Here is a 26345-nt window from a genome sequence, read left to right on the forward strand (position 1 = left end):
TACATCCCTGTATGCAGCTGAATAACTGAAATGCTGCAGCTGATGAACATTATCACTTATTAAAAGTGTGATTTCTGTTTGTGTGTGCACTAACATTTCCAGAAAAGAAAAAAAAACACTATTTATTTTAGCCTTGCTTAGCACTCTTCATTCATTCAGGTTTACCCAATTTCTCTTGTTCGTTTTGTTAAGAATGTGTTAACCCTAAGGCTTATAGGATTTTGATTGTTTCCCTCCCCGCAGAGCTAAGCTCAACTTGGCGTTGGTACATTCTCATATACCAGATGTATTCTTTGTCTTCTCAAAATAGAAAGTTATTAGCAAATTCACCAATCTTCTTGTGCTGCTTGTTGGTGCTCCCTGAAAAGACAGTGAGCACAAATATGCAATCAATGTACAAGCTTTGCAAAATTTATTATTGTGGTTTTGCACAAAAATAGACAAGAAATATTGGTTGTAGGCATGTTTTTCAACTGCTAGGAGCGAGTGAAAACAGTGTCACATGTTGAGATTTGATCTCTCTCCATCACGGAAGTGTCATGCAATGTTGCTATTGATAATCAGTTCTGTTCCTGGAAGAAGAATGTGAAGAGATATCATTATGATAAAAGTCAAGTAAGGGGAAATCCATCGGATCTATTTTCAAAACATAGCTTTACCTTCACCCCAATAATGCTTGATGACTGTACTTTAAGAGAACTTTCACAGAATCAAAATAATCTGATTATACAACAGTATCAGTCAGGAGAAGAATACAAAAATGTGCAGAAATAAAGATTTTGATCAATAATGCAAAAACTCACTAAGCTAATAATAATAATGTTTGAATACATTTTTGTACTGTGCTACGTTTTGGCATTCAGAGCACAAAGTATCAGTACACCAGAAACAGTAAGTGTTGCAGCCCTATTGTCTATATTATAATTCTTTAAACTTTTTGCTTAATCTGAGATCAACACAGATGGATGTAAATTGAAAAATTGAAAAGGGAAAGACTCCACAAGTGAATGCCATTGGAGAAAAAGCTGAAAATAAATGAGAAGAGAAGCATTAGTAAGGGGCAGCTGTCTTCAATCAAGTCCTGTTATGTAATGTCCCACCACTCTGCCAGTTTCCTGAACATCTTCTTTTTAAAAACACTTCCCTCATTTTTGAGGAACTAAACTAAAACTAAATCTCTATGTCTATGTCGCCCCTTGATTTTCTCATCTTCTTTTTACGAATGCATAAACACGGCACTCCCTTTGGCCCCTCAGCATGCCGGCAGGCAGGAAGTAAAGATGATGCACACAGAGGTGATGTGTAGTGAGTGATCGTGGCTTTATATAAGCTCTAATTCAGTGACCCCAGATGCTGCAGAGATCCAGAATTGGAGGGCATGGGAATAAAATGTGAGTAGAGCGGAAGGCATGACTGGAGGAGGCCTTCTCACACCTGCAACACAAGATACGCCACAGCAGGATGTTGGAAAAAGGTTGTCTACTTTGCTTTTGCTTTCATTTCTGAACGTTGATCATTTATAATTCCAATGATGTTCTACCCTGTAAGATTACTACCAAATAAAATACGGAAAAAAAATCTTTGTAGCAGCAACATTTTCACAGTAAAAGAGTGTAGGGCACACATGACTCAGTCTTGAAATGTAAATGAAGCATCATTTCATCATATCATTTGGATGTGGTGTGAAATTCTAGCCCAAAATAGAGCACAACATTGAAGTTGGAGGAAATTACACAGGTATGTTCTTTACAAAATAGCTCAAGCTCAGTTAGATTGGATGAAGAGTTACTGGGAAATTAAATGTTCTCATCTTGGCACAGGTTCATGTCTGTACTTTAACCACATCTGAATGCTTTGATCAAAACCATTTCATTGCAGCTTTTCATGCTTTTTTACACACTTTGTCTTGTTGAAAGGGGAACCTTTGTAGAGGTGGTACACAGTTATTTCCCTATACATTAAGCTTCTCATCTATTTCTCCATCATTAACTCACAATCATCTGCTTTCAGAAGCAAAGCATTTTCCACTGGATGATACTTACTTCTTACTTTGTGTTGGTCTATAAAATAAAATACAACGTTTCTGGGGGTATGAGGAAACTTGAAGCCAGCATAAACCTCCAAATCACATAAACCTAAATAGTTTTCTTAAGACAACGTTAACAAGTGTTCTTAAGCGACGCTGTGAACATTGCAAGTCAGCCCGTCGACCTGTATTACACATAATCCATTTGTGTTGAGCTACTGCACCATATTGCTGCCTTGCACCAGCTGTCATCCTCTGCATCCTGTCACAATCCCTTGGTCACCTTCCGCAGCGAGTGAATTTATCAAAGCTTCTCAGGGAATTAACGCTCACCTTGACTTTATGCTGCTTCAGCAAGCATGGAGTGAAATACAGTTTGTGTGGGCCGTTTGCCCTCAGCACCATTCCCACGTTTCTGCTGAAGCAGCAAAAGAGTAAAATGTGTGTGTATTCTTGTACTTTATTCGTTGTGGGGCGAAAACCCAATATTAGAGGTTCAAGGGTTTAGAAGCTCCAGAGTGAGGGAGCCTTGCCTCAGTTTATGAGTTAATTAAATGTTTCTGAGTGTGTATGTTCCTGTCACTATTTGAAAGGAAGTTGCTAAAGTGTCACCGGCTGATGTTTCTACTTCCTAATGATTTTTTTTTTTATTTTTTTCCATGTTGACATTCTGTTCAACTCTGGTTTATTGTAGGATGATAGCTGAGTCTTTGCACACTGTTTGTGTGACAGATGCTTGAGAAGTACCAGCATCTGCCAGAGAGCTAAATCTGTCTTAATGAGCTCTGCAGGCTTCCCATCACACATTATATCTCTGGTGTCTGGTTCTAAATTGAGGTGAATCTTGAGGTCAGGATGTATTCTATTCTGAATCAATTAAAACATAAATACTATTTTAAAACTATAGGAACTTCTCTGCTTTGCTGTTGGCCGCAAGGTAATAAAGTAATATCAATTCCTTTTGTTCAGTTTTCTTTTTCAAAATATATTTGTGTATCTGTGCAAATGAAAAAGTTTTCATAGAAATTCTATAACTGCATCACTTAAAATAATTTCTTGGAGTATGTTTGTTACTTTCATTCAGATTTCTTTTTTAAAAAGCTTCCTGTTTTTAACTCTGGCTGAGTAATTTCAAATTCAGTAATTTCTGAATTTGGAAGGATTGTTGCCGATTTGGACATTTGTTATGCCAAACCACAATAATAACCGTAACATTTCAAAATCTCAAATAATATCTCATCTAAAGCCTACATCCCAGATGAGTCTAGAAGGAGGCAGCACGGATGCAGAGCAGGAGTAAATATGGGAGGGGAGAAGAAGGAAGTTCAGGTCAAAGTTCACAGCAAGATCTTCAGCAAACAATTTGGATGAACTTTAATCGCTAACAAATATCCAGTCGGCCTGGGAATGCAGTATTATGTAAGGTCATGTCACCAGCATTTTTCTGCTGACTTTTCAGACAATGCAAAATAAAGACATGTAATTTCTACGGCCCTGATAATACTGTTGGTACTATGGGTACCAATGATTGTGTCACATGGGATTGTGATGAAAATAATTTCCCAACATATTGCATTAATTTCTTTAGCAATGCCGTGTTACTGTATTAAAATGTTTTTGGGGGTGGGAGTTCATTTTTACAATAAAATAGTCCCCCCAAAAAATTCAAATTTATTTTTGTGAGTCCTGTAAGTTGCCTACAACATGTTTAATTCCCTCTGTAGATTTTACTCTCTAGCGAATGTAAGATGAATTGTAACGAAGCTCAACGTCTAAACGCATCTCAACATGAGCACGCTCATTTATCCACACAATGCTTAGATCTGAGGACTGTAATTATTCTGTCCATGCATAAATTTTAATTACATCTTATCACTGGGCCCACTATTGTCTCGCGTTCGTTGCTGTAAGTGTGTGTGTCCCCAGGATTCTGGTTATCTTCTCACAGTAACAAATCTCTTGGCTGAAGCACATTTACCAGTTTCCCAGCACCAGCTGCTGTGTTCGAAAAGGAGACAGAAAGGCAGAGAGACACGCAGAGTTTGGGTTTTTACATGATCTGTGATATTTTTCTCTGAAGCATGCACTTGGTGTCGCATCATGAAAAACACATTCACCAACTTGCATGAATTTTATTTTAGAAGCAGGATTCCTGAATGTAATCTGCTGTCTTTTTGCTTTACTTTGCTTCCAGAGATTCCCATTTGTTGAATGCTTTACTTAATTTCACTGCATCTTTTTTCCGTAGCTTGCTTTTGAAATAAATTTTAGTTGAACTGATGATGTTCTTTCAATGTGGTGTGAAAAATAAAAAGAGTCATCATGCAAAATCAAACAGGTTAAGATAACACGTTTGTCTTTCAGTTCGAAGACATAAGGCAACATGGAAACGAAAGACAAAAGTCAATCATGATTTTGACTGTATTTGATTCCTCCTTTTGGTTTCATTCATTTACATGGTCCTTCAGTTGATGTACTTGCACCAGGAAGGTATGTGAGAATTGGCACAATTCCCTACCACAGTTTTAATTAATTCATGCTGTGAAGAAAATCGAGTGACTGAATTGCTGTAACAGACCAAACATGGTGAGCTCAGAGCACAAATTGAACATGAAAGAGGAGAAAAAGAGAAAAAATGATGTAACAACATAGAAAAACAATATATATTTTCATCTCGTCAGCCCGTGAACCTACCCAACAGCTCTGTTGTCCGACAGAGAGAAAGAAAAATAATAACCGATTATTCATGGCCACTTTGTCTTGAGTCAAGGCCGCTTCTCCTATTTTGTCATTTGATGGAGATTTCCACAGACAACAATGAAAAGTGTTTCTCATTCATCAGCTGCAGCTTTTAGGTAAACAACAGACAGAGCCAAAGTACAATGGCAGGTAGGGAGATTGGCACAGTAGCTGGCCTGTTTATACAAAATGTCCAAAAACCTGAATTAATGAAGGGCGACAGAAAGAGGATGGTGCTTCATGTTAATTCTCTCCGGTTTGCCATCAGATTGATCAGGGCACTGCTTAGTGGTCCTCCCGAGTGGCCACTTTGCCTCTGTGATTTCCATCCAGTGTGGAGATTTATGTGCACTCTCTATGCAAGCTGATGTCACTTAAGAAGTGTATCTCCCAGTTTTTTCACTTGTCTGTTGCTCGCTACCAAAGTGGATTAAAAAGTGTGGACAAAAGAATGCACTGGCTTTGCTGTAGTTTGCTTTGAATCCACATATTTGCTTGTAAAGCACAGATTTAAAGAGGAAATCTTCTTGCTGTGAAGCATCTAAATCATGTTTTTCCACATAGTGGCAGATTTTATAATGTGCTCCTCACCATTCTTTGAGTAGTTTGATAATAAGGTTGGTCATCTGGCCTCACACAGGGATACCTGTGCAGAGTCATAAAACAGCAGGGGATAGGTCCTGCATGCTTGAGACTGATGTTTTTGTTACCCTCCTGACCCAGAACTTTTTAAAATCAAGCAGCAGCAAAAGGCAAATGGCAAGACCGTATGTGCTGAGCGCCACAAAATCTTTGATGCATAACAATCGCTTTACTCAGTCTTGATAAAGTATTTTTTCCTTTTTTTTTTGTGCCTTTAGTATTTAATCTATTCAGGGGTGGTTTCTGATATGGGCTTTATGGACGCTTGGCCAGGATAGCAGTAAAACAGAACTAGAAGATAAAACGTATTTTCTTCGTCAGCTGTGCCCTGAACAGGTTTGCTACCACTTGTTTACATGTGTAGTGAAAAATAGTTTCCCTTGTGAAACTTATATGGATATTAAGTGAGTTAATAACGAGATCAGATCACAAAATTCTTGGTTCAACTCCTGGAGGAAGTTGTCATTTGTAAAAACTCACAGATAACCAAGTAGTGCAAAATTAGTGACGTGTATTAAATTATATTTACAACAATATATATAGACAAGTACTTCAAATGGCCCATAAAATCCCAAAAATGTTTTTTTTTTTCCTTTCTCTAAGGCAACATTTGACAGTTCAGCTCCTTGATGGAGGTGAGAGGGATGTTGGAAAAGTATCCAATTCAGTCCAGTCCAGAGTGAGAATGAAAGTGTGGCTTTGGGCTTGAATACCTCCTACCAGACTGGAAGGGATGTGACGTTTCTCTTGTTTCGATGTATGATCAGCTCCACAGTCTGGTCCACTTGGCAATGGACGGAATCAGAACAGAATCCACGATCTGGAACAGGGAACCTGGCCAGTGTAAAACAGACCTGATTATCAATACACCTGGGTTTTATCAATATCAATAATCATTCTGTACATATAATCTACACATGTAGATGTCTTTTCTTTTTTATTAATATAGTAAATAAATAAAAGTAATCAAACTCATGGGAGTAATAGTACATTTCTTAATATTTTATGCTAGCACATCATTGAAATAGTAGGGCGCCATTCCTGCAAGAAATATTTGCAAAACAATGTTGTCATTTAGTCTGTCATGACGAATTATTAGTAAACATATATCTCAAGAACCGAGAGCTATGTTAGGTGTTTTACGGACCAAAAAATCATAGAAATCAATCCAGTTTTAGTGAGAGTCTTTCTCTTTACTTGGAGTAGTGCTTGGTTATTTTATGGCGCTTTATGGTATTTATTAGGAAGATAACAAATCCCTCCACTATTTTCCTTCACATGTGTATAAAAGATATTTATGTGTTTATTTTTGTGGAGCACCACATAAACATTCGTTCTTTTTGGTTAAATAAATTCCTGATTGATCAACCAGTAATGAGTTCCCTCCTCCATTAAACCTGACTGGTGACAGTGTTGTCGTGACAGTCACATTTCTGCCAGACTCCAACAGCTGTCCAGTCGGAAACACCGCCATCAACATCCCTGCTGGGACTTCTTTATCACACCTCATTAGTTTCCTCTCATGGTCACCAGACGGAAAAACACTGGCATTGCACAACAAGTTACACTTTAAGCGTGTTGCCCAGTTTAAAGGAGCTCTGCTCTATTCCACTACACTATCATATTTCTGTGCTGTCCATTCCTGGGACTTTGTAGGTGGATGGACAGAGTCCTTGTCTTTTTTTTTTTTTCTTTTTCCACTAGCTTAACACAGCTATGCTTAGTTGGGTCACACATGGTTGAGTGTGTGTGTCAGCTGAGTCCTACATGACCCCTTAGCATTTCAGCACAGCAACATAAATCACTGGGCTGTATCTGTTTCCTAGGCACGGAAATAGGCCCACAAGCAGTTGGAAATCTCTGTCATGGAGCATCCCTTCTCCGCTGTCTGTCGTTCTTTGTATGTATGGAAAATACTTGCCATTTGACACCCAAGTCCCGCCTGTCAAAGCAGCTCAAAGTGACATTGTGACGGAGCCAAGTGTGTCAGTCAGAACTGAGTGAAGGATTGTGGGCGTTGACTGATTTATCACGGGGAGGCCGTAGGAGAGGGTCATTGAAACTGTTGCTTCTGTTTTTGTTGTTGTCCTCTTTGATCGGGATTGTCACTATGGTGCAGGCAGCCTCAACCTTTTCTTAATTATGATAATCCTTCTGCTGCAGTAAAGAATACAAGCAGTAAAAATGTTGTTTTCTCTTGAATCATTTTAGCTTTATTCTCACTTCGTTAGCCAGATGCATGGCCTGCGTTTGCTCCAGTACAAGCACTGACTGTTCAGATTGACCAACATAAATGTCTGATTATTTTTATTAAATTCAACAATTTAACAGCAAGCTCGTCTGCTCTCTCTCTCGTCGTTCAGTACCGTATCGGCCAGCTGTACATGATCAGCAAACACAGCCATGAACAGAGTGAACGTGGAGAAGGGGTGGAAGTGGTGCAGAACGAGCCCTATGAGGATCCAGAGCACGGATCAGGCCAGTTTACAGAAAAACGGATCTACCTCAATAAGTGAGTATTATTCCTGCAGTCATGTCAAAATGCAACTATAAAATAATTTGTGTTTTTTTCTTTTCAGTTGCTGTTTTTTGTTTATAGTGCATTTAGGGACATACTTGTGTTGTTGTAAATGAATCAATTATTAACTTTCAGATGCACACACTGTACAGATATTTTAGTTTTTCTTTTTTTTCCACACTGGAATCATGTTTGAGCTTGTTGGAATAAATTACTTACAGTAAACTATTTTGTAGAACAAATTACATGCAGGACTTTATATGGCAGCAACAAAAAAGAAAACATTATCCTCAACAGAAATAAGAAATTCCTAACAGCTAGCTGGGAATATATATTTGAGGAATATTGCAGAGTTTAAATTATTTTATTTTATTATAGAACTAATTTATACAAGCACCAAATAGTATAAATTTGGTGCTACATATCGGCTTTACGTGTTGGACTAAGCATTCTAGTCATGTTTCAGTAATGAACAAAGCAAAAATGTAATCCGATATCTTTTATTCATCATTCTTCTGCATATTTTTCCGCTGAAGTGTTTGACCCTCTGACAAATTTGATAAGCATGAAATTGAGAATCTGATTGTCTCTAACTGAATTGGCTGCTGTGTGTAATTTCATTCTAATTTATGAATTGACTTTGAAAATCAGACTTTATCGCTGGCTTCAAAGACTTTTTTATTCGTTTTTTCTTTTCTTTTCTCTCATAAACAGAGCTAGAAAGTGTAGGATTTGTTCTACATAAGAAATATGAACACTTAGACTTTTATCGAGAAGACTGATGGGAAGAATCTCGCTGAAAGTAAACTCTCTGATTTCATTTTCCCAGCCATGAAGTTAAAGATATAGAAGTAAATGGATGAGCTGGCAGAGAACTCAAACAGATGAAAGGGGCTTGGGTTTATCAAAGACGTTTTTCAAATGCAGTTGGTTCTGTGTTTTAATAAGTCAGGCACTATTTTGTTCAACTTTTGACCCGTTACATAGTGCAACCTTACTGCTGCCCATTCAGAGAAGACACTAAATCCCAACACTAAACCTTAAATCTATCAGTCATGGTAATGTAATTTGAAACGACTGATTCCCATCATAAAGTAGCAAGTCAAGCCCAGCTGTGCTGCTTTGTAGTGGGGATGATTTAGATGTTGAGCACTGAACCGAGGTAGGACCTGGGTGGCAGTTTAATCCTGCTGAGAACGCTGACAATCAACATACTGTAAATTGCACAATGAGGTCAAAGTAATTTTAGCCACTGAGTTGTTTCCGCTCTCTCTCAGAGCGCATTTTTAACCGCTAAATGGGCATCGAATGTATTCACAATAAATATTCTAAAGACAAAGCTGCTGCATCAAGAATATTAAATTGACCTGAAGCCCACATCCAGGTTAGATCAGAGCCTCTGTTTTTTAATTAACAGGACATTTAAATTTTTTTCAGATTCATATATTGTGTTGCTTTCAAACAACACAAGGTTTTAAGACCTTTCATAAAATCTATATCAGTACATGTTGTGTTTTATTTTCTCTAAAAAAAACTTTAATGCGATTTTGAAAGTTTGCTTTGGGGCATTATAATCCTGAATCATTCCTCAGCTTTCAGCCCTCCAGACCTCAATTCCTTTTCACAACCAATATTTTAGTGTATCCACAGACAGCGATGGTGTTATCTGTAAGTGTCATCTTCACACCAAATTATGGTGTATTTTAGAGCCAAATGGTGCAAGTGGCTGACAGTCTATGGTGACATTTATTTGTAGTTCTGGGCATTTTTTATTCCTCTTTCTTGCGCTACTGGTGCAACAACAGGAATTTGAATAATTCATGTTTCCTTCGCTCTGTTTGCTTTTGCTTCTTTGAAAAATGAATATAAAATATTATACATAATTTTAATTTCCTTGGGAATTTATGAGAGAGAAATTGTTTTATGACGCCAGTAAAAAAGGGGTTTAAAGGTTAACTGTAATTTCTTCTTATTGAGTTATAAATAATGACAAATGATATAACCTAAGGCTTTTGATAGCTTACACTTGCCTTAATATAAGAAATTTACTTTTAGCTTCATTCTGGACTTATGGTTTTGCACTTTTGCAAAATTTTCTCCATTTGTTTTAGTGCTGATAAAAAATAAAATAAAAATAAAAATTCAAGGTGAGGACAGTCTGTTAAACAAACACCTGATTCCAGTCACTCCCAGAGGACAATGGCGGAAAGAGAGGAGCAATGCCATGAGACAAGTGAAGTGGTTATAAACGACAAGTGAGTGTGCCTCAGGGACAAATGAACTGTCATTCACAGTCCTAGAAGAGAAGAAGACTACATGTTGGTGTGAGTATGCAGTAAGTCTTCTCGTCTCTGTGTGGGGAGATGAGGTCAACGTAAGTGATGGATAATTTGAGCACTCGCCGTCGGACACCAAGAAGGCCTCTCTCCACCCACAAACCACCTGTTACTGTGTTGTAGATGCAGTCTGTGCAAGTGAATGTACGTGTGCGGCACTTGTAAATAAAGCAGTGTGAAGACACGGGACATGAGACCGGCCTGCTATGTTTGTATAGTACACCCTGGCTGTATGACAGAGAAGAGGAGCCAGAGGAAACCACCAGTCTTACGTCTCTGTGGCCTCAATGGTCTCATAAAATCCTGGTTATCTTAGCACACACGGTTTCTTGTAAAAGCCTTTTTTTCCCCTCGAGAGTTCCCAAATTCGGTCACATTTAGAAAACCAAACACTGTAATGTGTTTATTTTGAAATTATATTATTAGTAGTGTTTTGTAACTGCTGGTTATATATTTCAAAAATCTGCTCTTATTCACAAGTCCCCATTCAAAGTTTACCACAAGAAGCTTGGGTGTGAATAGAAAATCCTCTGGTCAAATGAGATCAAACCTTTGGCTACTTTTTGACCTACATGCAAAACGTTTACTCCACCAGAACATGTTCATGTTCTAGACAACCTTAAAATCCAAAACTAAAGCCAAGGGATGTTTTATGAGATGTAAAAACTCATGTACACAGATGCTGTCCATCCAGTGTGACGGAGCTCGGCTTATTTTACAAAGAAGAATAGACAATATACAGAGAAACCTAGTGTGTTTTACTTTTCAGTTTTCTAAGTGCAAAAATGATAATGTATTTATTTTCTTGCGCTTCACAATTAAGCACTACTTTTGGTTTGTATAAAATGCAATAAGGAAGTCTGAAAATATTTAAGGGATATGAATACTTTCATAAGAGACTGTGTTACATGAGTGATGTATGTACCGGTAGTAAGTGCTATAGTAATCAACCTTAATATTACAATAAGTGAAACCTGGTCTTGTTAATCAAATGGATGCGTCCGACAATGAATATTGATGTTCAGGACAAATGTAATCTGAGCTTAACTTTCTGCTCTTTTACTTTCCTTCATGTCTTTGTTAAACTGTGATGACTGTTGTGATGCTAAACGTATCAAAGTTTTAAATTTCAGTCATTTCTTTTTTATTCAACAATAATTTATCCCGTTTCCCAAATCTGTGGCCTGTCCTTTCTCCTCTTTGTCATTTATAGAATCCGTTTTCGAAGAGAAATGGCTGCTCCTCTGTATTTTTCTTCTTATTAACCCTCCATGCCTCTCTCTATATCTATCTCAGTGCGAGTGCAGTGAAAGTCTCCAGCAGGGATGCTGGGTGTAATCTCTGTGATCAGCTTTCCCCGGGGCCATTATGCCCTCATTGTATGGTCCCCACTGTGGCTCCATGCAGCAGGATGTTTCTTATTGCTAGTTATGGTTGATTGACCAAAAGAAAAGAGTTGAGAAACTTGAAGTGAAGACTAATTTCATTCTAAGTTACTTTTCTCACCAATTTTTTTTTCTCAGCTTGCCAGCCTAAACTCTTTTCTTTCCATGTGTTTTAGCAAGCTGCCCAGCTGGGCCAGGGCAGTGGTTCCTAAAATTTTCTATGTCACAGAAAAGGCCTGGAACTACTACCCATACACCATCACAGGTAATCATGTCACTGAAAATCCCTCCTCTTTCATCTTTGGACATTTTTCCAACCCTTATTGTGTCAAAGTTACATAATCAGAAATGACAGCCAGTTTGAAATGACACAGAAACTGTTTGGCATTTAAATCCCCTCTTTTAAATGCATAAAACATCAAAACTTGAGTTATTCATGGCTCTTTTCTATATTTTAATATGACATAGGCAGCACACATGCATGAATATTTACATAATAACGGATCAAATTGTAGTCTTTAGCTAATTTGCATTCATAACTACTTCTCGCTAGTTTAATGTTATTCATGAAAGTTCACATGAAATCATTATAAACATTTAGTAACTCATATGTGCATTAATGATACTACTACTATAAATTGCCCAATGTTAAGTTCATTGTCCCTGTCAATGTTACAAGCACTGGAAGCGAAGATGTGCAAAACACATTGTCATAGTTATATAACTACTGATGATAAGTAAACGACAATGTTTAACAATGCTTTGAAGATTTTCTTGAATACAGACAAACTTTCTGTCTCTGCTGGTGGTCAGTTACAGAATCACCTTTTCTTCTTAATCTAGTACATTGGATTATTGATGGTGGAGTGAGACCGTGCAAGATTTTGACATCAAGCAGAAAATGTTAACATTTTTATGATGTTGAAATGTATATTTTGCCTGATAATGACACGGCAATTCTTGAGAAGACAAATATTTTTTTGTGAAGATGTTCAATAGGTTTTTGTACTGTTGAGCCTGATAGGGGCGTAATATGCACATTATCAGATTATGCCAAATTGATGGTTGAGAAGAGTTATACTGGCCCACGTAATGAACTTTGTTACTGGAGTTGAGTTTTGATTGGCAAGAAAGGGAGAAGCTGAAATTAACTTTTCAGTATAATATGTAATTTCTTGCAGAAACTGTACATGACAGTTGTGTTACACTTACAAAATAAGGAAAACCATGCTAGAAACTGTAACAATAGAGGTGTTAGATACATAAGAGCTCTCCATACCATGCATGCTTTTACTGAGACTAAAATGTTATTTCTGAGGCCTAATGGTACATGCGGTTTCACTTCTTTGTTCTCTTTCACCCATCTCTTTCTTTCTTCTCACCTCTTATTCCTGTCCATTACACTGATGGCCTCTGGTCAGAGTACACTGTGAGTATTTTCACTTTCTGCACAGTGTACACAAACACACATTATGATCCAAGGCACTTTGATCTTACATCTGACATGTAAGTTGAAAGAGAGCGAACCAAAACATGTTTTAGAACATGCTATATGTGATACTTTTTTTTAATTCACTTTTTTGTTCCATTATCTATATTTACAATTTCTTCTTCTTCTTCTCACATTGATGCTTAATACAGAATGGCAGATCAGAAAGTTTTTAAATGATATTTAATTAAATAAGTTCTTAAATTACACAATTGCTGTATCATATTAAACACACAACTAGGTATATTCAATGTAAATGACTGCCGTGGAGTTCGACAAACATTTTTAGATTTGTTGTGGCAGAGGATAATTTTTCTGGCCTTCCCAAACAACCAATTCAAATTTAAATGCTGTCCAATTAAAGTTTGGCAATATTTTGTAGAGGATATCTGTGTCTCAGACATAGATATCTAAAGTCCCAGATCATTGTGTTTTATGTGATTATGTCCAAAAAAGATTAATTACTTATTTTCTGATAAAATACATCATGGCGCAAAACAATGTCTTACCATCTGAGACTTTTTGTTTTCTGCTCCCTCCAGTGCTCCTTCCTGCCCAAGTTTTCCATCCACATAGAGAGCAAATATGAGGACAACAAAGGAAACAATGATAATGTAAGTACAGCTCAATATCTCAGGCACTTCGCAAAGAACCGTGCGCGCATCTCGATTTTTCAATTGGGTTTAGATTGGCGCAGTTTCTATTCCTCTGTTGTCTGTTTTATTGCTTCATCATTTTATCAGACTCCTTCTTCCCCACCTTCATGCTTCAAGACCTCGCCATCAAATTAAATGAATTGCTTTTGTCTGAGGATTACTGAATCATTGTGACTGTGAGATGTAAAGAGAAAGGAGACAATGTCTGCTCCATTTATATTCCAGCAAGAGTTTCAGACAGTACAATATGTTCAGTACTTTTGTAATGATTTGCCACACATCAATGTTTTACACAACCTTCATTTGTTGCATGTGAACAACAAGCCTTAACTTTGTTCAATTCATTCAACAAAACAATCAATAAGTATGCATTTCATTGATAAGGAAACCATTAGGATATCCTGCCCCCTAACAGCTAGTAAATATTTAAATTCTACACTAATTTATCTGTAAAACATTAATCCAAAATTCCAATTATTTGTCTGCATTATCGCTTCAAAACTTCACCCTGAACCTTTCTGGTTTTATTAGAACCTAAAAAAATTCCTCCTTGGTCCCCTATTTTCACTAAAGTGAAAATATCTTATCTGTTTATGACTATAGAGACATCAACTTTAATATCAATGGTGGCGGAAGTTTGATAGGTCCCATGATGACATTGTAATGTTTTTGGAGATTTCATTTTGCATCTTAGAGTCTGCTTCTAGAGTGAATTTTCTTGAACCCCCAGATCTACACTGCTGTCAGTTGTGAGTGATATCTTCCACTTGTTGGTTATTTCCCGTACAGTTGAGCACCTGAATCTGATTTTAAATTCTGTTGAGACGTCAAATGCCGTCGTCTTCCCTCTGAAGGCTTCAAAATGAAGAGGCTCAATAGATATCCTTGTGGTCATTTTCACATCAACTGTCAGGAGTGCACAAAGATAAATGTTTTAGGTTTAAGCAGATGTTTAAACGCAAAATGTTGAGCAGCAATGACAATACTCAAGTGACATGGCACATCTGTGTGGGATTTTAGGCATTTTAGGTATAAATAAATGAAGAGTGTCTGAATTTATTCCTGAACTTTTTTATCTTCATGGTTACATGGTTATATTACTTACATTTTTTTCTATATTGTGTTAATCAATAATAAATATCTAATTATATCTCCAAATACAACAGCTGATATTTTTTTAAAGTCTGTTAAAAACATAGATTTTAAACTTTTAATGCCAAAGAAAAAGCACATAGACAAGAATTTTGAAGAACTTCTTTAAGGAAGACATGTTTCATGTCTTCTACAACATGAAACTGTGTCCTCGCATGTCAGTTTGTAAAGCTTTTTATCACATCTGAATGCATCCTTCTTTGTTTGTGCCTGTCCTTCAAAGCCACTTGATGCTTTGATTGGTAAAAAGAACAAGTCCGAGTTATACAATATTGCCTCGATCTATGCTTAAGGAAAAAGCAAATGTCTGCAGCTCCCCTCGGTGGCACGTGATGAGAGGTGCACCCAAATTCTGCTGGTTTCACAGATGGTCATTATTTCACATTTGAAGCTGACTAGAGCAAATGGGGCAGTAGACTTGTTCAGTGGAGGGGCTTTCTCCTTACGCTCCAGACTTAACGCCTCACTGCTTCCACCGTTTGTCCTCTTGCTTCTCTTCTTTCTTTTTCAGTCACCATCATCGTTTTCAGTAATCTATCCATTCATCTTTTCCATATTTTTCCCCTTTTTGTTGCACAGATATATGAGACAAGAGGGAGTTTATTCATGGCTTAGTAACACTAAAGTATGAAGATGTTCAGATAAGACAACATAATCATTCTTGTGTTAATTACTAAGAGGAAGTCACTGAACAGACGGTTCAATGCGCATCTTATTTAGAATCTTGTCTAAGAAAAACCGGTCACATGACACAATCAACACAGCCTCATGCTTTGCTTCAACTGCTAACAACAAAGGTGTGTGTTTTGCTGTCCCTCAGATCTTTGGAAGTGAGCCCAGAGAGGAGGAAACAGAAGTGTGTTTTGTGGACATTGCCCATGATGAGATCCCTGAGCGCCACTACAAAGAATCAGAGGTGAGGAAAGAGAGGTTCCAGAATTAAAGACGTGAATCTATGTTTTTTTTAAAAAGGGGGTGAAGAAAGAACAAGGGATTCAGAGTAGACTAGAAATGTAGTGGAGGGATAAGAGACTTTTATTATTCACTTATTTTGATCACCAGATGGTCCTCTGCCTCATCTGAATGATGGAAGAAACACAAATAAAAGTATACAGATGGGGGGAGGTGTATTAACTGCAGTAATTTGACATTTGCTTGCACAAGTGCTGGCCAACCTACTGCGGTGTGACAATTATAATAGGAGTTATTAATAACCATATGGAGTCATGACCCTGCAGCAGTGGTGTTTTAGTATTGACACCTTCACCACACACCTCCCACTGGGATATGTGCAATTCTGCTTTTACATTTGGAAGCTAAGACTAGCTCAGAGGTTATGTCCGCAGGTAAATGTAGACATCTGAAGTTGCATGTAAATATTTGATTCAAACACAGATTTAAAAATAAATAATGTGTTTGATTCTTTCTCATGACAAACACAGAATCTTTATTGCTAATTAAAGAAAAAAAAAAAAAAAAAAAAAGCACTTCAGGGTCTCCCCTGACTCAGCTCCTTCAGACTAGCCAGCAGCAATTAGCAAACACCTGGTGGAACAGCACTTATGCAGAGCTCTTTATACAAATACTTCTCAGTGGTGCACTGATAAAAACGTTGTTAGAGGATTAATAGAAGAGTGATGTAATCAGTTCACAAAGGCAGACTCTTGGAAAGAGCAGTAGTTTCTTAAAGAGACACAAACCCAATTTTAAAGTGCTAAATTATGAAGTCAAAATTATTTTAAGTTGTCATTGCTAACATGATTGTGCTATAAAATGGATCGTGTACCTAATTCTCCCCCTTTAAGGAACCAAGCATCATTATTGCAAAAAAGAACTGTTAGTTTTTTTCTTCCATACAGACCAAGTATTTACTGGCATTTTCTATTCTTACTTAACATTCTTCAGTTTTTCTTCAGTGAATCTGATGACACATTTTATGCAAAGAGAAATGCAACAGGCTTCATCCACCTCCTCTACTATGGAACTCCCTGCAGGGACAAAAAGTTTTGTCTCCCACCCGCACACATTCTGTCTCAGTCAAACACGTAACCCTCAAGACAAATGAGCGCCACAACATAATTAGTCCACAGGGGGGAGTGATTAATGTGCATAAAGCTTGTGATGAAGGATTCCGTCTGTGAATCTTGGCTGTTCTCTGTATGATTCCTGTAATGAATGCAGGTGTTCCTGTCCTGTAGGGGGGAAGGGAGCGCCTGAAATAGATAAACACTGTCAACCACCAATTTGTGCTACTTCTTTTGAGAAATGACAATAACTTGAGAAAGGTTCGTTTTTCTCTACGTCAGCTGCCTCGTTCTTTTGCAGGACCTTCGACAGTTTAAGTCAAAGAAGACAGACAGAGGCAATCTGCAGGAAGGATGGATCGACACCCAGGACCCCATCATGTGCTCGTACAAACTGGTTACAGTGAGGTTTGAAGTGTGGGGACTGCAAACACGCGTGGAGCAGTTTGTGCACAAGGTCAGTGTGGAAAACGACCTGTATTGGATTCTGTTTTTTTTTTTTTCAACCTCACTCATTTTTTTTTTCGGACTTTTTGACCCTCGCAGATCACCATCAGTGCCCGAGGCCTTCAATTTTCTGTTGTGGAAACATATAACACATGGTAGTTAACAAAATCTGCTGTTTTCTTATCACTCTATTTCAGTGTCTGCCCTGGTCACCCCACACTGCTGGACCTCCCAGCAACATTTAATCCTAATATCTGCTATTTCCCAGAGGCATTTCTCCCAGCTCTTAGCAGCATTTGTCCTTGGGTCAGACTGCTTCCTATTTGGCCCTTGCCTAAGGCTCTCTTTGACACACATAGGCACACACGATCAGGGCTATTACACACAGGGCAGCGCTCAGAGTGACTCATATTAATCATTTACTCCTGTGGAGGAAAAGAAGCAATAGCAACTTCAGCATGTTTTCAGACTCTCACCTTCAGGGTTAAGTTAATATGATTCACATCCGCTCACCTTGAACTGCCTCCCCCTCAGCTTCGGCTGCGATTTCACCTTTTTGTTTTCTGACTTCCTTCAGGTGATACGAGATGTCCTGCTTCTAGGACACAGGCAGGCCTTTGCATGGGTGGATGAGTGGATTGGTAAGAATCTTACAGATGGCGGCAATAAAACTAAGAACACTCTGATTAGTTTTTGTCTTTGAGTCGAGCTTTTTGGAATTTATAAAAAAGCCAAGTTTTTTTTTTTTTTATAAAACTAACAGGCTTCATTGGATAAGAACAATGAGGATGACAACACAACTTTGATCAAACTTTGGACTGACAGAGTAAAATATGTTTTGCCTAAGTATTCATACTGTTTATAATTGGTAATGAAATTGTTGAACATTTGCTAATTCTTCTTAGCAAAATGGCCTAAACTCAGTCAGATTACATAGTAAACATCTGTTTTCAGGATTTATCAGAGACTCAACAGGTTCATCCTTTGCTCAAGCTGAGCTATAACACGGGAGAAAGCTTTGATTGTAGTCCTGGCTATTTCAAAGTATTTATCCGACAAAGCAACTGCACCGGATCTGAAAAAAATTTCAAATTAAAATGGTTTCCTTGAAAAGTGTTAAAGTTTAACAGATGCTAGAGTTTGTAGGGTTTTTATAACCATAGCTATATGAGGTATTTGGCCCTCTGTTCAAGATTGTTTTTTTATTTTTTAATAAAGTTCAATTTTGTACAGCAAAGAGGTCATAGTACAACCTAACACTTGCACATCTTGTTTCATTTTGTTTTCTTTCTGTTCTGCTGCAACCAAATGCAATGATTGAAATAATGTGTTCTGCCTTTTACAATAGAAACCTTCCTTAAATAATACAGAAGTTTGAGAAAAAGACAGCCTTCTTGAGATAAATTTTTACTCCTACTTAAACTCACCATTTTCTCATTGTTGCCAATTAACCTCAGAAAAACTGATTCTAACAGGATAAATGTACCTCAGTTTAGTCTTCATGTTTCACAAAGGCGATTTTTGTGCTGGTTTTGCAGTTCGCCCTCAGTTAAAACCTTTTTCTTAAGGTCCTTTGCATTCCAGCAGCTTTTTCTTTTCAGCCATCTAATGAGTCATAGAGCTGAAAGGTTTTCATTTGTCTGTGTCAACTTGACCTTAACTGTGCTTTTAAATAAATTAATATCTCAGTGCCAGAGCGTTGGCAGTTTGAAAAGGCTGAGATGGCCTATCCTTGAAAAAAAAAGTTTTAAAATCCTCCAAAGTGTTAGTTTTTCTATTTATTTACTAATTTCAGATAAGATCAAGACGACATTCTGTAATGTCAGTTTTAACAGAGTTCAATTTCTTTTTTTTTACAAGTTTTACACCTTTTCCTTAGCTAAGATTGTAGACTATAGTATCTATTACTACACTTCTGCTGATGACAAGCAACTTTTTATTTTTGACGACATGTAACCACAGCTTGATAAAAATGTCTGGATGGGACAGTCGACATTGTTTTTGGGTCCATAAATGTATTATTAAAGATTAGACAAATTAGATCTAGAAAAAGTAACTAGAATGCGAGAAACTAAACTAAATTTAGTCAACCACAAACTGTATAGGAAACCAGCCTGTTATTATCCTACAACATTCATTTCAAAACAGCAAAACTGGTAATTTTTCTAAATAGGTTATACTGGTCTATCATTACAATCTTTATTGGAAAATAGTTTCCAATTTCAATTAAAACAAAGTACCCAGATACGCACTATGTCAATTTTGCCAACCAGAATACAGACGTTCAAATGTCAAAATCCCAGGCTTTTTCTGTATTTACAGCTGTCATATTGCTTAAGTTTTCTCTGGGCCTGAATTTGGATGGACATTGTCACCCTGTTTGTGTTCATTTCTCTGTTCCATCAGACATGACCATGGAGGAGGTGAGGGAGTATGAGCGTGCCACGCAGGAAGCTACTAATCTGAAAATTGGGACCTTTCCTCCAGCCATCTCCATCTCAGAGACCCCTCTGGCGTCCAGCACCCGCAGCGGCCCCAACAGCGCCCCGTCCACTCCCCTTTCCACCGAAGCTCCGGACTTCCTGTCTGTGCCCAAGGAGCGACCCAGAAAAAAGTCCGCTCCAGAGACCTTGACCCTGCCCGATCCAGGCCGCAGGGATTCACTCTTCAAGCTGCCAAGTTTTTTCTCCTGGAACTCCAGTCCCCAACCTGAATGAGTACTGAGCCTTGCTCTCGACCTGCGGATCAGTAGAGGATGCTTGCTTTGCACATCCAACATTGCTCCCTCCCTACTCCTGGCCAGTTTAAGTGATGGAGGCTTTTCACAGATCTGGTCATCCTTGACCCCTCAGTAGTGTTCCTGGTGTTCCAGCAAAGTCAGCAGCTCCCAGGCTGCCTTTAAAAGGTAGACAGTCTCACAAAGCCTCTGAGGTGCAAAAGCAAAGTTTGTTCAGCGAAGAACACTACAAAGAATCTCAGTCATTTCTTGGTTTTAGCAGATCATCCATCCCAGACATCCAAGCTCAGGGTGTCTTGATTTACAATTTCATTCAGCACAAAATTAGATTTTCTTTTGCTTTTTCACCTTCAAACATCTGGATCTTTGTTAGCCAGAGGTTGTTGTTCATTCTTTGTATTTATGTAGTTAAAGAGATTTTGACGGATTGCTTTGCATAATGTGACTGTTAAATATAAAGAGTTTTACACTCAAGTGTACAGTGATTGAGTAAGCGTGTATAGACGACATGAACATGATTTAATCAACATAATGTCAGCACTTAAAAAGATTTAAACTCCAGAGATGAAGCTGCTACAATTTCTGTTGTGTACATTACAGACTGTTTTGTCTGTACGTGTTTATATTATCTCTGCCATATTATTGTCTCCTGGTGGTATAACTTGACATTAAGCTGCTTTTAAAATATTTGTCAATTGATCGTTATGTCTTTTTGCTGTCATACTTGATGTGTTTTACCCAAGGTTTTAATCGAGTGATCATGTGGTGTTCAGCTGCTATATTCATTTTGTTCATTTTCAAGTAAAGTTTTGTATGCAGTAAGTCAAATTAAATTATATCTGAAGAGTCATAACTGTGGAGGTTTTATTTATGGTTAAATACCTTAGAGAAAATGTTTATATCCTTAAAATCTTTCATATTTTGATCATTACAGTGATGATCTTTATCAAGATTATACAAGATCATTGGAAAGTAATTGTGCAGGAGAAGAAAATTTTGACATTTCTTTATTAACAGATCATAGCATAAATTTTAATCCTCGCCATGTACAAGTGATATAGGTTTACAGTTTGTTTGAATAGAAACACTTGTAAAAACACTGTTTCTCTTCAACAGACCAAAAATAACTCAACAAAAAATAACAGTGTGCTTGTACATTTTATTGACAAAGAAATGAAGACCATATAAACACATGGAAGCAAATGGTCAGTAAGTTTAAGGTTCCATTTGGTTTGACCCACTAAATAAAGTGAATATCAAAAATAAATATCATATGTACAAGGTAACAGTCGTACAACTGAGCAGAGAATGTGCAAAGTTCAGTTTAAACTTTCACCAAGATATTTATCTGCCAAGACAAATCCACCACATTTGATAAATCCCTTTAACTTTGTTCTTGTGTGTTTTCAATCCGTCGTCTTCAAGTTCAGACATCTTTCCATTTTGAGCAGAGAACAAAAACACCCACAAGACGAAAGGGTAAAACAGAACCCAGAACAAGTGTGACATAGCGACACGATACAAAACAAAAGACAGAAGAAGAACTCGGACCAGAGTCTGAGAAGCAAGCAGAGCAGCAGCATTCATTTAGAGGAGAGGAAATCCTATGTAAAGAAATTGTTCTCTCAATTAATGAGAATTTCTCGTTAGTTCACAATAACTTTCTAAATTTCATGGAGCATAAATATGACGAGACTGAAGATGGTAAAGGATCAGTGATCCTCTTTGCCTGTTACAAGCTCCTGAATTTTTTTCAGTCTAAATTTTGTGCCCTCTCTCAGAGGCCTCAAACCATCAAGAAAGGCTTGATGGTTTGCTGAATGCATTTGGACAGCCAGCTTAGAGATGGTGGCAAAATTCAAACATATGTTGGGATGAGAAAGCCAACATGGCCATCAAAGTGGATAAGTGTTGGCATCAGAAGAGACTCGCTGAAAGAGGCATGTGAGGGATACCAGACAGAAAGTGCCTTGCACACACACTTTACCCCCCATTTGATAGGGACTGAGTGATATTTTAGGCTTACATAAGACAACATTTTGCCTGGTATGAGAGACATCTGAGACATCTGAGACATATGAGAGACATCATGCCAGATATTTGTTGAAGATTAACTAGCCTCATATATACCATCAAACCTAATCAATGGCTGAAGATGCACACTGATGTGTGTAGCAGCCAGTCATTGGGTCTGGTGAACGGTGCTCACCGTTTGGCCAAGCAACAATTTGTTTTGACTCAAATTTCCTTCTGCTGTCCATTCTGGACAAGCTAGGTCCCAGCAGGATTACCAATTGCTAGTCAGTATGTGTGAAAAAACAACTTTCTACTAACTTTCTACTTAGTCTTTGGTCAGTAATTGAATTTTCATGAAAAGTGATGGTCGTGAAGCCATGACGTTCATGACTAACTTTACCTGGTTTGATTAGTTGACCTAAAAAGGTTTCAGCTGCTTTGTCGCTGATATGGCTTGAAAACTGTTTTGTCACCACCAGATGACAATCGATTATCAACAGAATTTGATCATTTGACACTGAAACAAAATTGACATTGCTGTGCTCAAGATTCAAGCAAGATACCATCACCTCAACAAAAATATAATGCTTACAAAATAAAAGTAAATGATACAGCAACATCCACTTAACATTTTTAAACACCATAGAAACCCGATAAACCCGCTCAGTTTCTCAGCTGAGTGACATGTTCAGTGCAACAAGGCGTTAGTGTGTTTATAATGTGCGTGATTGCCTCATTTCCTATGTAGTTTTCCTTTATGCATTATCTCTCCTTTTGTCCTTCCCGTTTTGCTCTAATGTTGGACATGACGTTGAGGAAGAACTCATACCAGAAGAAGGTGAAGCCTGTGGACAGAGCGGCCTTCAGAAGGCTGGGAGCGAGGCCTTTAAAGCAGCCTTGGATGCCTTCCTCTTTGACTATTTGCACCGCACAGTCTATCAGGCCTGTGTAGGACCGCACCTGTACGGCAGAAACAGGGAATAATACCGACACATGAGATGAAGGTCGTTCGCCTCTACGCTTTTGGTTCACCATGAGGAGCCTACCTGTCCAAAGTGAGCGCGGGCTTTCTCAAAGCCGCCCACCTGCAGCCTCTTTTTGAACAAATCAAAGGGGTATGTGAGGGTTTTACTGATCATTCCCGCCCCACTGCCACAGATCAGGCTTCTCACATTTCCTGTAAAAGAAGGGACACACAAAAATGGTCTGCATGTGTGTGCAGAGCTAAAAAGCTATAAATAACATGGCTTAGCAGAGTCTGACATTGGTTTCTGAAAGGATTAAAGGGATTGCTCTGTAGTGATTGTATGAAATGACACACAGGTTGTGATTTTCATGACAAACCTCAGAAAATATACAGAAAAATAAGATTCATAATTAACCTGAAAAAAAACCAAACTATATATTCAAATTGATTAAATTTGAGGAGATCATCAAAATACAGCAAAGGTATAAAGTTACTACATTCACTTACAGTTACCTATTTTGTCTATCAGTACCTGTTCATCTCAGTAAAGTCGAAAATCACATATAATTTGTTACTCAATAAATTCATTGAAAGGGTTTTATCACTGAAAAGATCTGAAATACTAAATGTCACAATGAGCTAACTGTATGATAAGAATGTTTCTTCAATAAGAAAAGACTTTTTTTCCTTCTCAAAAATTTCCTCAGCACTTAAATACTTTTATTGATCTAAAATCTTAGTGTTTTATTATCATACCAAAAAACCGTGTCTTTACTGACCTCCTGAGTCTCTGGATTTAGGTGGAGGAGCCAACAGCTGCTTAAAGACATTGTAGAAGAAGAACTGCAGCCCAGCATAAGGAAACACTGCAATCAGGGCAGGAGACAGGCCGCGGTAAAACGCCACTGGTCCCTCAGAGCGCCACATCGTGGACACGGCATACCGCAAGTTACTGTAAACCTGAGGAGACGGGAAAGGGATTTGAATTGTAGACTTCGAATGCAGCGTTTAGTTCGAATTTCCTAAACACCTGACCAAAATGAGCTATAATGAGCACAGACTAAATTACAAAGGAAAAGCTAACTGAAGAATAATCAATATTATTAAACTTTTACCTGTTTCCTTTTTTACCAGATTAGTTTTTCGTCCAGATAGTGATCTGGAAATGATAAGTACAATAGAAAAGGGATAATCTAGTAAAAAAGACCTTAAAGTATCTTCTTCTGTTCTTCTACATTAGTAAAAAGAAGCCAATTTTTTATTTTTTTTTTAACATAACTACTCCTCTAAAAGATACGCTGATTAAATCAAAAATGTTTTTAGCTGACCACTGCAGTAAAAAGTAGAGTAATGTTCTACCTTGGGTTCTCCCTGAGCTGCGAAGCGTGTCCTCAGTGTGTCCAGAGGCTGGCAGGCCATCGTAGCAGAGCAGGCTGCCAAGCCGCCACAGACAAAATGAACTCCTGGAGTCCGACTGTCGTACGGCGTCGACTTGTGAACCATCTTGGTCAGAAACTCAAAACTGACAAACTGCAAGTTATAAACGCATGACCAATTAAATTTTTTTTTTTCTCCTGGAAAATGTTTATTTCAGTAGTGTTGACACACAGGTTCACATTTTTAATATTTACCTGGACAGCCCCAAAGCAGATGGAGAGGAGCTGCGCTGGAATGTGACCTTTCCAGAAAGCAGTGAGACCCTCCTCTGAGTAAATACTTCGGAATGCCTGAAATATTCCCCAATATTTTCCTTCGGGTCTTTGCGAAGACACACGCTCGATCTGCAGCTGAGGGGACAGAAGCTCCTGATCAGCATGTAATGTACACCACATGATTAGACTTTCTCCAGCGAAATTAGATGATGGTGATGCACATATTTTAGATCCTTGACATAATTCCACTGTGGAAGAAAAACAACACACTCAGCAAGATCACAATCCCGTATGAAAACAACTTTATTGTAATTTAATCTTAATTTCAACTGGCTGCATCTTTAACATTCCACCACCTGGTGCAGCAGTCATATTGCACAAACAAGAAGTAGATTGAAATTATTACCTGGAAACGGATTTTAATAACATCAAATGGGCTGATAAGTGCTCTGGTGACCATCCCACCAGCTGAACCAGCCAGGGCTGCCTCCTCTGGGGAAGGAGATCCACTCTGAGCACTGGGATCATATCCTACCATGTCTATACAGCCCTCTTATTAACACTGGGGAGAGGCAAAAAAATATACACATTTTTCATTTGGTCAAAATCTGAAGTGATTTTGTTGCGCAAGAGATTAGTTCTAGCAATCTCATTTACAATTTTACAACATAAAATTCATCATATGTGGAGGACAAAGAGAGGAAACTTGCGTCGAGCTAAGTTAGGCTAACAACACAGCAGCTGTTCAGGTTTCAAAAAGAGAGAAATACAGATTTTACCTTGCACTGAAAATCCTTCATTAATGGAACAGCAGACACACAGCGGCACAAATTCAAAACGAAAGAGACAACAGTTGCATTCGGGTAACTACAAACTATTCAGGATGCTTCCGTTTAGTACCACAGCGCATGCGCCGTATTTCAAAGCTGAACTATGACGACAAGATGATCGTCGCTCATACTGGAACAAACTGCCGTCTCTGCATTTCAGAATTTCAGATAAAACAAAACAACCTATTTCAGGCTCGGTTTCATGGTTTATTTTGATGGAAGAAACAGTAACCATGATTATTATTATTATTATTATTATTATTATTATTATTAAATAAATATTCATGTTGACTTCACAGGTACCAGTCTTGGGGAAAAAAACAAAAAAAAAAAACAATTCATTTATTAAAAACAGAAATTTATTTCAGTTTGAATACATTTTTCCCGCATATACAGTTTTTAATTTAGATTTTAATATTTTAATTACTTTAGTTTTACTTATTTCTTTAGTTATTTGTCAAATTCCTTTTTTAGCGATGTTTGTCTTTTTTTAGATTTGATAATAATAATAATAATAATAATAATAATAATAATAATAATAATAATAATAATAATAATAATAATAATAATAATAATAATATTATTAACGAATGAAAATGCATAAAGTTGAAAACACATCACGTGTTTTGCTCAAATAATACCAATTATGATTCTGTTAGCTGACTTTATGGCAAATTAAATTGTCTACTTTCTCTTCCTCCCTGCTGTCCTGTCTTTAAGTGTCTTTAA

The 26345-nt window shown here is 37.7% G+C and overlaps 2 protein-coding genes across 3 annotated transcripts in view; one reads left to right on the forward strand and one right to left on the reverse strand.

The window, feature by feature from the left end:
- pitpnc1a (phosphatidylinositol transfer protein cytoplasmic 1a) overlaps window positions 1-20998 on the forward strand; it is a 43648-nt gene extending 22650 nt beyond the window's left edge. Inside the window, exons 2-9 of the mRNA XM_055035327.1 lie at window positions 7771-7919; window positions 11823-11911; window positions 13068-13075; window positions 13678-13749; window positions 15764-15859; window positions 17269-17424; window positions 17992-18055; window positions 19821-20998. Coding sequence (XP_054891302.1) covers window positions 7771-7919; window positions 11823-11911; window positions 13068-13075; window positions 13678-13749; window positions 15764-15859; window positions 17269-17424; window positions 17992-18055; window positions 19821-20131 — 945 coding nt within the window. The 3' untranslated portion in view covers window positions 20132-20998. The remainder of the gene's footprint in view (window positions 1-7770; window positions 7920-11822; window positions 11912-13067; window positions 13076-13677; window positions 13750-15763; window positions 15860-17268; window positions 17425-17991; window positions 18056-19820) is intronic.
- Window positions 20999-22419: 1421 nt separating this feature from the next.
- Window positions 22420-25687, reverse strand: slc25a19 (solute carrier family 25 member 19). 2 transcript variants are annotated; one of them, XM_055034991.1, is made up of 7 exons: window positions 25566-25687; window positions 25193-25348; window positions 24766-24921; window positions 24494-24664; window positions 23914-24094; window positions 23214-23344; window positions 22420-23127 (listed from the first exon to the last, which is right to left on the reverse strand). In XM_055034991.1, exons 2-7 carry the CDS (start codon window positions 25322-25324, stop codon window positions 22930-22932), a joined length of 969 nt encoding a protein of 322 aa, XP_054890966.1. In that variant the 5' UTR covers window positions 25325-25348; window positions 25566-25687; the 3' UTR covers window positions 22420-22929. The 2 variants fall into 2 exon arrangements, with proteins under 2 accessions (XP_054890966.1, XP_054890967.1); XM_055034992.1 differs by lacking the exon at window positions 25566-25687 and having other exon boundaries at window positions 24766-25034; window positions 25193-25270.
- Window positions 25688-26345: the final 658 nt, after the last annotated feature.

Source organism: Poeciliopsis prolifica, unplaced genomic scaffold, assembly GCF_027474105.1.
Source record: "Poeciliopsis prolifica strain line A6 unplaced genomic scaffold, Auburn_PproV2 SCAFFOLD010, whole genome shotgun sequence".
Lineage (NCBI taxonomy): Eukaryota > Metazoa > Chordata > Actinopteri > Cyprinodontiformes > Poeciliidae > Poeciliopsis > Poeciliopsis prolifica.

What these genes read in the sequence shown, in the direction of transcription:
- slc25a19 (XM_055034991.1), bottom strand. Translation starts at nt 25,324, where the DNA reads ATGGTAGGATATGATCCCAGTGCTCAGAGTGGATCTCCTTCCCCAGAG. An exon ending in TAAATCCAGAGACTCAGGAG is followed by an intron (nt 23,345 to 23,913) that starts GTCAGTAAAGAC and finishes CTTCTTTTACAG; the next exon opens with GAAATGTGAGAAGCCTGATC. An exon ending in CCCGCGCTCACTTTGGACAG is followed by an intron (nt 23,128 to 23,213) that starts GTAGGCTCCTCA and finishes TCTGCCGTACAG; the next exon opens with GTGCGGTCCTACACAGGCCT.